This window comes from Ahaetulla prasina, chromosome 3, assembly GCF_028640845.1.
Source record: "Ahaetulla prasina isolate Xishuangbanna chromosome 3, ASM2864084v1, whole genome shotgun sequence".
In the NCBI taxonomy this organism is placed as follows: domain Eukaryota; kingdom Metazoa; phylum Chordata; class Lepidosauria; order Squamata; family Colubridae; genus Ahaetulla; species Ahaetulla prasina.
The window spans coordinates 201351856-201366003 of record NC_080541.1 but is presented as its reverse complement, the minus strand read 5'-3'; the positions used below and the strand labels follow the sequence as shown (position 1 = coordinate 201366003).

At 47.7% G+C, this 14148-nt stretch overlaps 1 protein-coding gene across 2 annotated transcripts in view; it reads right to left on the bottom strand.

Moving 5' to 3' along the window:
• The window catches only part of RIMS4 (regulating synaptic membrane exocytosis 4), a 131521-nt gene that overhangs the window by 16445 nt on the left and 100928 nt on the right, over window positions 1-14148 (bottom strand). For both annotated transcript variants that reach the window (XM_058178287.1, XM_058178288.1), the window contains exons 3-4: window positions 11464-11576; window positions 8875-8976 (exon numbers count right to left, since the gene is read on the bottom strand). In XM_058178287.1, coding sequence (XP_058034270.1) covers window positions 8875-8976; window positions 11464-11576 — 215 coding nt within the window. The remainder of the gene's footprint in view (window positions 1-8874; window positions 8977-11463; window positions 11577-14148) is intronic.

Below are 14148 nucleotides of genomic sequence, written 5' to 3'. Positions count from 1 at the left end.
ATCTTCCACCAAAGATGGACCAGCAGCAGGTACAGCAGCAGTTAGAGCAGCTACAAGCAGCTAATCAACAGCTCCAGCAGCAAGTGGCTCACTTGGCAGGCCAACTTGCTGCCAGGAATGTGCCTGCAGCCCCCCCGCATCCTCCCACTCCTCCTCCTCGCCGCAGTGCCCGATAACCGTGCGGATAAGTTTTCTGGGCAGCCTGAGATGTTCCCGACCTTCTTGGGCCAGTCCCAGCTCTACATGGCTATGAGGCCAGAGGATTTCCCAGACGACCGGGCTAAGGTGGCCTTCGTGATTAACCTTCTTTCCGGCTCGGCTGCTCGATGGGCCACGCCCTCTTGCTCCAGGACAGCCCCTGCTGGCGGACCAACAGCGTTTTGGCAGCACCTCGCACCATGTATGAGGACCCGTTCGAATGCTGACGGCAACCAGGCGCCTTAAGGAACTCAGTCAAGGAAACGCCCTGCAGGAGTACATCGCGAATTTCGTCTTTTGTGCCAGGACTCTGACTGGAATGATGCAGCGCTGGTGGGCGCGTTCAGGAGGGACTCTCAGAGGAATTGCAAGGCGAGCTGGCCAGCGTGGGCGCCGCGGACCCTCGACAACTTGGTGCCCTTTGTCTCCGCCTCGATGCCCGTCTGCAGCGGCGACCGTCCGTCGCACCCCGGGACCCGCCGTCGACATCTGTGCCCCCACTTCCTACACCACCAGCACCCAGGGTCGCCCCACGTTTTGTAACCGCTGCGGAAGAGCCCATGGAGTTGGGAGCGGCCAGATCTCGCCTGACAGCCCAGGAGCGGAACCGGAGGCGCCAAGGGGGATTGTGCCTGTACTGTGGGGAGCCCGGCCACTTCGCTGCTTCTTGCCCCAGAAAGCGAAGGGGGGCACGCACGCCGGTCCCGAATCACAGCGTGACCAATCGAAGCGGAGCAGGCCCGACCTCGGGAAACCCTAGGTCGGGCACGTACTAAGCCCCACTGGCCGTTGCGGAAGTAGACTCTGGGCCCCCTCGGCATCTGATTCTGGACACACGGATATGGTTGGGGAACCAGTCGGACGGGCTCCAGGCGCATGCGCTGGTGGACTCAGGGGCCACAACAAACTTTATGGATCAGGCCTTTGTGACCCAGTTTGCGGTCCCCGTGGTTCCGGTGGACCCTCCGATGCGGGTAGAGACAATTGATGGGCGAGAACTGGTGTCCGGCCCCATTAAATTGCCACCCAGCCTTTGCGCCTGGCTATTGGGGACCATGAGGAGGCGATCCAGTTTTATGTCACGGCGGACCTTCATTTTCCTTGGTCCTTGGGTTGGCCTGGCTTGGACCCACGATCCTCAGGTGGCCTGGTCGCGGAACACCATCTCTTTCCCGAGTCTGCAGTGCGTCGATCACATCCGCCACACCTGTGCCGGCCAGAACGTCCCCACCGCTGCCATCACCTTGCCTCCTGAGCTGGCGGACTTCGCCCGGCGTGTTCAGCGAGAAGGAGGCGGACCGACTACCCCGCATCGGCCCCTCGATTGCCCGTGGACCTTCTGCCCAACGCACCACTGCCTGTGGGGCGCCTGTATTCCATGTCGGAGCCGAGTTGGCGCCCTCAGGGACTTCCTGGACAAAAACCTGGCCCGAGGTTCATCCGCCTTCAAAGTCCCTCTCTCGGCCCCGGTCCTCTTGTGAAGAAGAAGACAGGGACTTGCGCCTATGCTGTGATTACCGCGGCTAACGCCATTACGGTGCGGAATCGCTACCCCTGCCGCTCATCCCGGAGCTACTGGAGAGGTTGCGGAGGCCACGATCTTCACCAAGCTCGATCTCCGGGGGGCCTACAACCTGGTGCGGATGCGAGAAGGAGACGAATGGAAGACGGCATTCGGCACCCGATACGGACACTACGAATACACTGTCATGCCATTTGGGTTGACCAACGCTCCCGCCGTTTTCCAGCACTTCATGAACGACGTGTTCCGAGACATGTTGGATCGGTTCGTGGTTATCTACCTGGACGACATCCTGATTTACTCCCGGTCCAGGGAAAGCCACCTTCGACACGTCGGTCTGGTTCTGCAACGCTTGCGGGAGCAACAACTCAATGCGAAGCTGGAGAAATGCATCTTCTTCCGGACTTCCATAGAATTCCTCGGGCATATCATCTCGCCCGAGGGCATAGCCATGGACCCATGTAAAGTAGAAGCTTTGTGTAGCTGGGAAGCCCCTCGTCGGGTGAAGGATGTTCAGCGCTTGCTGGGCCGCCAACTACTACCGGACCTTCATCCGGGCTTTGCCACACTGACAGCTCCACTTACCCAGCTCCTCAGGAAGAAGGTTGCATTCGGTGGGGTCCCCGCAGCAAGAAGCATTCACAGCCCTCAAGAAAGCCTTCGTCACAGAACCCGTCCTGAGGCATCCCGACCCGCTCCGGCCTTTTGTGGTGGAAGCGGGCGCGTCAATGTGGCTCTGGGAGCGGTGCTGCTACAGGCTCCGGCGAATGGTGGCACACTTTTCCTGCGCTTACTACTCCGGAAACTCAATCCTTCCGGCGCAACTACACTATCTGGGAAAAGAGTTGCTGGCTATCAAGGCTGCATTCGAGGCTTGGCGACACCATCTGGAGGGCCCGACATCAGGTGGAGGTCGAGCGGACCATCGGAATCTCGAGCACCTCACCACAGCTCGGAAGTTGAACCAGCGGCAGATCCGGTGGTCGTTGTTTTGCCGGTTCAACTTCCGCGTGACCTACATTCCCAGTGGTCACAACCGGAGGGCGGATGCCCTGTCCCGCAAGCCAGAGTACCTCTGCGCCAAGGACCCCCTTCCTCCACGGACAGTGCTGCCGGCAGAAGCCTTGGCCGCAGCACAGGAGCCAGTGGACTTGCGGGCCCAGGTGCGAGAGGCGCAGCGCCAGGGCGCCTGGTCGCAGCAAAGGAGAGCGGAGGTGGGCCCCACGTCTCCTTGGACCTTGGAGGAGGACTTACTCAAGTTTCGGGGGCGATTATATGTGCCCACAGGACCACTCCGAGCCCTCGTCATGACCCAGTGCCACGACAACCCTGCAGCAGGACATTTTGGGTTCTTCAAGACCCTCCACCTGGTGACACGGACCTTTTGGTGGCCCCGAGTGCGGCATGATATACATGCCTACGTGACATCCTGCGTACCGTGCCGGCAAGCCAAGACCGCCACGGGGCCCCTCCCGGCTCCTCCAGCCCTTGCCGACACCCGACAGACCCTGGGGCGATCTCTATGGACTTCCTGACAGACCTGCCGCCGTCCTCTGGGTTCACCACGGTGCTGGTGGTGGTGGACATGCTCACCAAGATGGCACACTTCATCCCATGCCGCGGACTGCCCACAGCCGCAAAACGCCCGTCTCTTTCTGCAGCACATCTTCCGCCTCCATGGTCTACCGGACAGGGTGGTTTCAGACCGCGGAGTTCAGTTCACAGCCCGCTTCTGGAAGAGCCTGATGGCGCGTTGGAGGTGCAGGTGTGTCTGTCGTCATCGCACCATCCGGAGACCGGCGGGGTACAGAGAAGGTCATCGGTATACTGGAACAGTATCTCCGTTGCTTCATCAACCAGCAACAGGACAACTGGGCGACTACCTGTCCCTGGCGGAGTTTGCTTTTAACAACTCTCAGCACACCTCTACTCAGATGACCCGTTCTTTGCCAATGTGGGGTACCATCCGCGCTCTTCCTCTGGCACCACCGGACTCTCCTGTTCCCGAAACGCAGACCTTCCTGACGGAATTGCATGCGGTCCAACAGTTGGTACGTCAGCAGCTGAATCGGGCAAAGGAGGATTACAAACGGTCCGCCGACCGCTCCCGACGGGCAACGCCCCCGCTGGCAGTTGGAGACCGGTGTGGCTCTCCACCAAACACCTCCCGTCCGACCGCCCGGTAAAGAAGTTGGACCACCGATTCATCGGCCCGTTCCCTGTCGAGGCAGTCATCAACCCGGTAGCCTACCGACTGACCCTGCCACGATCCATGCGGATCCACCCCGTTTTCACGGTCCCTTCTGGTTCCTGAGGCCACACCGAGTCCCCTTCGGTGCCCAACAGCACCGTCACTGTCGCCGAGGCGGATCGGAGGAATCTGAAGTCCACAGCGTCACGAGACTCCGCTGGCTGAAGGGTCGTTTCCAATATTTGATCGCGTGGAAGGGATACGGGACTGATTTCTCCTGGGTAGATGCCTCCGGCGTTCATGCCCTGACCTGGTGCAGGCCTTCCATGAGCAGAACCCAGCCCGACCGCATCCCGATCGTCAGCCCCGGGGGAAGGGCCCTGCGGTGAGGGATAGTGTTGTGACCCAGGTTCCTGGACCCGGACTCCTGGACTCGGATGATTCAGAAAGTGAGGCAGAAGACCTGGCCAGCCCTGCTTCTCTTGTGCCCTTTCCCTCCCTGGCACCCACTCAAAGGGAGGGAGGGCCGGCACAGCCTGATTCCATGGAGCCTCCTTCTGATTTGGCAACGCCCCAAGAACAGTTTTGGAGCGATGCAAGGTCACGTAGACGTAATCGCCGTGCGCAGCAGCGGAAGAGTTGGGACAAAGCCAAGTCATAATTGTCATGCAGTGACATCTGCAGAGACTATAAATAGGAGGCGGGACTTCCTGGTTTTTTGTCTTGGACAAAGTAATGAGTTGGCGCGAGCTAATGAATTGGCGCGAGCTAACTATTTCAATGGAGGGAAGAATATATTCGTGAGTAATTCTGGCCTTATCTATAATTTCCTCGTTATCTCCAGAAACTTGGCAGGCCCGTGGGTAGACGTGGCCAGGACATGTATCTATGTAAATAAAAGGGGAAAAAAAGGAAGGCCTCTGACGGACTCTTTGCTGGGAGTATTGGGGGAAGGGAAACAGAACAATTTGCTTCATTTATTACTCTTGGTGGAATTGTGTTTATCTGAAGAAGTTAATGTACAAACTGAGGGTTCTTCTGGTTTCCCAGCTTCAGTAGAGCAGCAAGTTGGGATCTGTGGCCAGGGAACTTTCAGCCAGCTCTGGTTGCTCTGTCAGTTGCAAATTTTCTTGGACCAGGAAGTGCAGAAAACAGTGACTCATCTGTCAGTTAAGCTGCCTGCCTCCTGTGAAGGCAACTCGGAAGTTGCAGTTGGTGCAAAATACAACTCCTCATGCAGTGATCATATATATGTGTGTGTGTGTGTGTGTGTGTATATATTAGCACACACACATATATATATATATTAGCTTATATATATATATATGAAGGTAAAGGTTCCCCTCGCACATATATGCTAATCGTTGCCGACTCTAGGGGGCGGTGCTCATCTCCGTTTCAAAGCAGAAGAGCCAGCGCTGTCTGAAGATGTCTCTGTGGCATGTGGCCGGCATGACTCAATGCCAAAGGCGCACGGAACGCTGTTACCTTCCCACCAAGGTGGTCCCTATTTTTTCTACTTGCATTTTTACGTGCTTTCAAAACTGCTAGGTTGGGGCAGAAGCTGGGACAAGTAACGGGAGCTCACCCCGTTACACGGCAGCACTAGGGATTCAAACCACTGAGCTGCCAATCTTTCGATTGACAAGCTCAATGTCCTATGTTGTGGCTCCCACCCCCGAACCAGGCCCCATGCCCGAAAGTGCCTTGGAGCCGGGCCTGCTGCCAGAAAGTGACTTGGACAGTGAGGGGCAAGGGCCGTCAGGACTTACCTTGGAAGCACCGGCCTCCCTGGATCAGCTCCAGGAGCCAGAAGCAGGCCAAGTGAAAGAGATAACGAGACTTCCTTACCCTGACTCTTTCCCCCTCCCAGGCCACGCCTGCAGACCCAGCGGACAGCAATCAGGCTTGGCTCAATCCCAGGTTTCGTAGGCAAGAGAGAAGGGAACAACAGAAGCAGGGGAGGGGCAGGCCTAGGAAGTGCTGAGTCATGGAGCCACACCCCACAGGATATAAAAGGCAGCAAGAGCTGGTGTGTCTCTTTGTATCAGGCAAATCCACGGATTGACTAGAGCTGAAGGTTGTGACTCACCAGCGTCTTGGCAGCTAACGAGGGCTCTTGGCAGATGCTGGCTAATTAAGCCATTGTTCGGACGGAGGCGAGGAGGACATAACATCCTAACCCCTGAGCCACCGTGTATATATATATATATACACACACGCACATATGTGTGAGGGGAACCTTTAAACACACACACACACACACACACACACAGAGGCTACTAGTAGACATGCAGATAGATAGATAGATAGATAGATAGATAGATAGATAGATAGATAGATAGATAGATAGATAGGTTTGAATCCCAGAAGAGTATGGCTATCTGATGAGAGCAAAATAGCTTGAAATAGATCTATATTAGTCTCCCTTTATTTCTTTGTCAGTAGATATAAATTATATATATATATCAGAGATGGGTTTCAGCAGGTTCTGACCAGTTCTGGAGAACTGGTAGCAGAAATTTTGAGTAGTTTGGAAAACCGGTAGTAAAAATTCTGACTGGCCCTGTCCCCATCTATTCTCTGCCTCCCAAGTCCCAGCTGATTGGGAGAAAATGGGGATTTTGCAGTAACCTTCCCCTGGATTGGGGAGGGAATAGAGATTTTACAGTATCCTTCCCCTGCCATGGCCACCAAGCCACGCCCACCAAGCTTCACCCACAGAACCAGTAGTAATTTTTTTTGAAACCCACCACTGATATATACATATATACGTAGGTCTTTGGTTATTCAGGTTTTCTCCCGCGTAAAGTTGGAAGTGTCTTGGCGACGTTTCGACGTTTCGTCATCTTCAGGCTTCAGCTTTGTGCTTCTTGCTCCCAGAAGCACGAAGCTGAAGCCTGAGGATGACGAATGAGACTTCGTCGAAACGTCGCCAAGACACTTCCAACTTTACGCGGGAGAAAACCCGAATAACCAAAGACCTACATACAAACACTCGCGAAAATCTCAGAAAACAAATACATATATACATACATACATACATACATACATACATACATATATATGGGATGCGGCTCAGTGGCTAAGACGCTGAACTTGTCAATCAAAAGGTCGGAAGTTCAGCAGTTCAAATCCCTAGTGCCATGTAACCTGGTGAGCTCCTGTTACTTGTCCCAGCTTCTGCCAACCTGTTCTGTCCCCCCTCGCCTCCATCCGAGCGATGGCTTAATTAGCCGGCACTATCAGCTCTGGCAGCAAACTAGCGAGCGTCTGCCAAGTGTCTCTGTTATCTCCCTCGACACCGATGAGTCACCCAGGAACAAACAGTATTTAGCTCTTAGTTAAGCAGTTGATTTGCCTGCTACGAAGAGGCACAGCAGCTCTTGCTGGTTTTATATCCTGTGGGGTGTAGCTCCATGACTCAGCACTTCCTAGGCCTGCCCCATCCCTACTTCTGTTGTTCTCACTTCTCCTGCCTACAAAACCTAGGGTCCAACCAGGCCTGATTGACATCAGCTGGGTCTGGAGGCGTGGCCTGGGGGGGGGAAGAGTCAGGGGACGGAGGCCTCATTATCTCCTCCACCTGGCCTGCCTCTGGCTCCTGGAGCTGAGCCAGGGAAGCCGGTGCTCCCGGGGTAAGTCCTGACAGCCCTTCCCCTCACTTTCCAAGTCACTTTCTGGCAGGGGGCCCAGCTCAGGGGCGCAGACAGAACACAACCTAGCAGTTTGAAAGCCCGTAAAAAATGTAAGTAGAAAAATAGGGACAACCTTTGGTGGGAAGGTAACAGCGTTCCATACGCCTTTGGCATTTAGTCATGCCAGCCACATGACCACGGAGACGTCTTCGGACAGCACTGGCTCTTCGGCTTTGAAATGGAGATGACCACTACCCCCTAGTGTGTGTGAGGGAAATCTTTACACACACACACACACACACACACACACACACAAACACACACACACAATTTCCCATAGCGATAGTTGGCTTGATTTCTTTATAGCTACAGAGACAGTTTGCAATCATAATGAAAAGCTCAATTCTTAGAATGATTGGAAGAATTTTTCTCACTATCTTACATGGACCTTTTTATCTCTATAGGAGACTTTATAATAAAATTAACCAATGAGATGATACCAACCAACAGTTCTTGCTAGGTTTTAACAGTTGGTGGACTGTTCTTGCTCATGGTGCATCATCTTGCAATAATATTCCTCAATGCCTTGAAACAGAAATGCAAAAATGTGGGAAGTACCATATAAGGAGAATAACAAAATGGTTTGATCTTCCCTTACTCATACCTTTCCTCATCCCTTTTGCCAGCAAAGAAGTGCCCAAATAGATTGCTTACTCCATGTAGTCACATTAGCTAGTGGAGTAGCTAATATCCCTGCCTATTCCAGCCATATCTTTTCTTGAATGCTTAGGAACATCACTGCAAATCCAGGAATTGTTTGGGTAAATTGTCACTGGCAAAGTTGGCCAATCAATGTCTTCTCAGATTAATCCCCAGGTTATACCCTGCACAATGGTAAGGAAAGGGGAAGGGGCATTTTTGGGAGGGGATTGGCAGGAAAAGACTAGCTGGCTAAAATAGAATATTGGCAAAAGATTTCAAGCCTTAATCTAGACTTTCTTGGGTCTCTGGGGCTATCGTAGAATGGATTGCAACTTTTCAAAAGCTGTGGATTTCACTTTAAACATCTCTAAAAGTGTTTATCCATGTCTAAAATTTCTCATAGAACGACTTCAAATCATTCAGCTATCACTAAAATATTTAGCTGCACTGTACAGAGAATAAATTGCTATAAAACCACCCATCCTTACTGATTATCCTTTCTAGAATCAAGCAGTTTCTGCTAACAAAAACAGGAATGCAGCTATTGTCCAGCATTTTGTAACAACAGTGAGGAAACAACAGTTTATTAAAAGGACGAAAGAACTGAGATTGAAATATAGTACCTGGAAGGGTTTTAGAGCCAGGCTTTGCGGTCAATCCTCGGGCTTGAATAATATCCACTTCCAGCTGTCCATTTCGTTCTTGCAATCCAATTTCCACATCTCCTGTGCATCAAGCAAGGTGTAAATTAAAAACCAAATAGTCTTAACATTTAATCCCACTATCTCATAGAAAAAAGAGCAATATTCAACAGATTCTTTACATTTAAAAGGGGTTTAAATATACGTGGGTCTGTTGAACATTGATTATTTCTAAGAGAAATTGCAATGTTTAGAGATAGGTTTTCCAAACACTTCCTTCCAGATATTTTGTGTTCACCCATCACCTTGGCAATTCAGTTTATCACTAAATACACCATGAGGAACTAATATTCATGTGAGACCTAAATCTTCATTTTTTTAAAAAAAATGTGTTTGTTTATTGGAACCCTGGTGGTGCAGCTCTGCCCACAGCCTGGAGTTTGATCCTGATGGGGCTCAAGGTTGACCACTTTTCCATCTTTCTGAGGTCAGTAAAGTGAGGACCCAGATTGTTGGGGGCAATGTGCAAATAATGCTTATCTCGTAAACAGACTGCTGTAAAGTACTATGGGATAGTATATAAGTTTAAATGCAATTGCTATTTATTTTACTGATCACCTTTTCTTGGGAAGTTCAGGACAGTTTGCATGGAGAGTTCCCCATGGTTTTATTCAATATTAACCTTTTGAGGTAGGTTAGGCTGTGAAAGAAGAACTAGCCCAAAAAAAATCACTCTGTAAGCTGTATGGTCACGTGAAGCCTTGGATCTGAGTTGTTTTGATGTACAGGGCAGCATCCTAACTGCTACATTTCCCCTAACTGTATTGCCTACAGTGGCAATAGTGCAAATAAGATGGGAGAAAACGGCTACAATTAGAGATATTATCTGATTCAACAAGTAAAAGAGAGGGGGAAAGAGACCATCTGCCCAGGAAGAACATGCTTGCATTTTTTCCATCTGTTTCTCTTTGACCTTTTCCTCAAGAAATACTCCAAAATACTGCTAATCATTCTGTTTTGCTGCCTTGCCTCAGCTAATTTCAGCAATCCTTGTCCATTTCTGGGACAGGGTTACAAAAAATTGCCTGCTGCTAAAGGGATTGTTCTGCAGAAGATTCATTTTTCTTCTTTCTTTCCTTCCTTCTTCCCTCCCTAACTTGATAGCATAATTGGCTATGTTGTTATAGAACAAAATTTCTTAATGTCTAAAGTATGGTAATAGACAATTCTACAAAGTAGGACATAGCTCTTTTTAAACTAAAATCTGATCACAGATTACCGTGTAAATTGGTCACCTGGGGATATATCCATGGTGTGGATAGAGTCAGAGTGCCAAAATTTATAAGATGGTGGTCCTGGCATTTTGGCAGAGGTTATGCCACCTTGCATCCATACACAGTATGAGCAAGGTTCTGATTGCAATGCAGTGCCCATTAATAGGGCCTGTGATGACAGAGAAAAGGATGGCCTTGATCCCTTAGCTATCCTATATATAAGAAAGTGTTGGCAAGTTAGGAGGAAAATGGGTCCGCATTAATAAACAGAAAGTTACAGCATTCAGAGAACAGAAGATTACAGCTGCAAATCATTAAGTTGAAGCGAATATAGTTTAAACCTTTTCATTTGCTTCTCTTTCAGCTTAATCTGTCCATCTCAATTGCTGGTTGCTTCCTTATGAACATTGGAAAACCTTTTAATCACTGTACCCTTTTAACTGCTAAGGCAAAGTATGTATCATTGAAATTAGGACTTATTACTTTCCTGTTTTTGTCCATATCTCTCCGAGTTGTTTTCTCTGACCCCTTTGATATGGATTCATCTAACCCAGGGGATAGACCAGATCCTGAAGATGAAACTGAAATACTTTGGCCATCTAATGAGAAAGAAGGACTCACTGGAGAAGAGCCTAATGCTGGGAAAGATTGAGGGCAAAAGAAGAAGGGGACGACAGAGAATGAGGTGGCTGGATGGAGTCACTGAAGCAGTAGGCATGAGTTTAAATGGACTCCAGAGGATGGTAGAGGACAGGAAGGCCTGGAGGAACGTTGTCCATGGGGTCGTGATGGGTCGGACATGACTTCACAACTAACAACAACAAACCCAGGGGTGTCAAACTGGGTTTCTTCAAGGGAAGATCAGCATTGTAGTTGTCATCCATGGGCCGCCCATGATGGTGGTGGTGAAGACAGACAGCAAACGGGAAGGATGGCCTCCTACAGTACCCTGCTGGCCAAAACGGGGCACATGGGAGGCATGTGCAGTCTCCTCACACCCCATTTTGGCCAGCAGGGTGCTGGAGGCCATCCAGGCCAAAAATGGGGCACGGGGAGCCTGTGTGCAGCCCCCTCCCTGTGCCCCATTTTCACTAGCAGAGACACCACAGGTCAGTCCTTTGCTATTTCCAGGCTGGCCCCGCAGGCCAGATCTAAGCACCCCATGGGCCGGATTCAGCCAGTGGGCCTTGAGTTTGACAGCCCTGACCTAACTGATTCTTTCTAAAGCACCACAGAGATAGATAGGGCTAAATGAATACTTTAATTCAGAGAGAGAGAGAGAGAAAATTTTTCTTACCCATGGAGGTAGTGGCCAAGGTCTGGCGACCCACAAACTGTGCTGGTCCCATGCTGCCCAAGAAATCACTGAACTGCCCAGCAGATGCCAGATGAACTCCATTGAAATTCAAGCTGCAAAATCAGTAGATTAGCACTGACTATTATTTCAAGTCTTTACAATGGCCTGATAATTAAATAGTCGACAATTACCTGAAGATATGCATAGAATTAATAACTATTTCTATAGATACCATTCTCACTGATTTTCACAAAGATTGTTACATGTCTTTCTCAGTCAATTTCTCTTTCTAATTTAGGAAATGTACTGTATATATGTGTGAGCAGGTACAGATAATTACAGGCAAATTCTTCTTGGTAAAAGAATTTGAGGAAAATATAATTTTCTACACCAATCTTTTAGATGTTTGCCCTTTCTCAACTGTACTCCTCTCCCCCTCTCCTCAATATTGCAGAAAAATACGAAATATCTATCCTGCAGAGCCAAGTAGTTTGCAATTAATGTTTTAATGAATCTCTTTTCTGAGGTATACATTTTTAGAAAAAACCTAATATTGCACAGACCAGCTATTTGTTATTTATATCAATGAAAGTACTGGATATTGGGGAGAAAATGTATCTACTCTTACAGAATATTAAAAAAAAAAGCTAAGCTTTTTATTCTTTTAAAGATCCTGTTCAGAAATTAAAATAACAGGGTGTGACATACTGAATCTGCTACGGAATAAGCTGATAATTTTCTTAATTTTAATTTGGCACCTCTTTGTCCCAACTGGAGAGGGGGAAAAAACCCCAATTAATATATAATTTTATAATCAAATATCACCCCTCATCTTATCCAAGGGTGTTTTTTTCCCCCTAATGTAAAATGTCTGTCAAATCATGTTTTTGGCGGGAGAATTGGGCTCATTGCTCCCAAATCATTGCTCACATTCTCTTCATCATTTTGATTATGCAGCCTTTTCCAGCTGCATAATATAAGATAATACAATGGTTTGAGAGGCAGCAACCAGTTTAAAATAGTATTTTAAACATTGCACTATATACTTTTATAACGACATTCCATTTTCAATTCCTGTCTTAAGGACTTCCAACATGGAAGCTGTGTTTTGCACAGTAATCGTACCCAATAAACAGTATCATCAAGTCATAAACCACAGTGTCAAGATCTATTTCTTGGGCAGCTGACTTCTCCCAATGACCCCAATACAATCTGAAGTAACAGCAAAAGTAAAAGCAAAGAAAAAAGCAAGCAATCCCCAATATAACACCTTAAAAAACTTCTTGATTAAAAATGAATATGTAAGGAAAAAAATATATCACTTTTTATTCCCCTGGTTTAAAAATATTAACTGCACAACAAAGGTTTAGCAGCTGTTTATTACCCAATTCCAGGTTCCTAGTTAATTTAATTAAATAAGGTTATAGGTATTTCACATTTATACTCTGTTCATCGGATTGTAAATGAAAACAAAACATTACTTTGACCTTTTTACTCATAACTAGGGTTGAGAGGGATGTCTGTTCCATCAGTTTGATGAAATCTTCTTAAACCATCTTTAGTCTTCAGTTTCATTTTAATCTTCCTGAACAAATCTGGACCACTTTTTGTCATTTACATATATGAAATAATTAACAGTTTCTAGTTCTAACAGAGCATGAAGGAGTTATTACTTTTTAATCCTTCCACTTATATATGTTCTTCAGCTAAATATTGACCACTAGAGCAGGGGTCTCCAATCTTGCCAACTTTATGACTTGTGGACTTCAACTCCCAGAGTTCCTCAGCCAGCATGAGGATTGCAAGATTGGAGGATTGGCAAGATTGGAGACCCCTACACTATAGGACCTCCATTTTTCTGCTACATGGTAACTGTAGGGGTTTTGTGGAGGAATTTTAATCATATGCTCTTTTGAAAATCCAGATTAATAATAACTGCAAAATCTTTAGTCTACATGACAGTCTTGATGAAATAGAACTTTATTAAATATTACGTTTGCAGACTTTCTTTGCAGAAGCCATATTGATCTTTAAGATCTGTCCTTGACTTTTCCTTGATAATGTGGTCTTTATTAACTTTTGCAGCAATTATCTAGAAGAGACTATAAGCCAGTAACTTCCTTTTTGGGCCCTTTTTAAAAAATAAACTGGAATTGTATAATATTTCTAATGTTATAGAAATTGGCCTCGGGAAAACATCATCTCCATGTTTGCGTATTTTTAGCATTCTCAGACAGATATTGTAATGTTTGCTTTCAATGTGTTTGTATGCTTTTATTGGGAATTTTATAGCAGTAAGCTCCTTTTTCAGATGCCTGATGAATACATCTTGCAGAAGAAAATAGCCAAAAATTAATTATACCATTTCTATCAATTGGTGGGAATCCTTTTAGAAACGGGAGGACAGATCTTAACTTTTATCTCCAAATCCCTTGTAAATTAAAAAAAAAAATGGGATGCTGAAAGATTTCATCCCAGCATATTATGCTAGTGTTCTGTTTAAGGAGCTCCAGAATTTATGTAAAGAAACCTTCATGAATAACATCATCTTTATTTGCAATTTAAAGTGATACTTCCTGTTCCACCATTTGTTTTTGCCTTATGCTACACTTCCTGCTCTTCTTCGTTAGAAAGCTAAAGCATCTTTATGGCATCATCTAACCATCACTGAGATAGTACAAAACC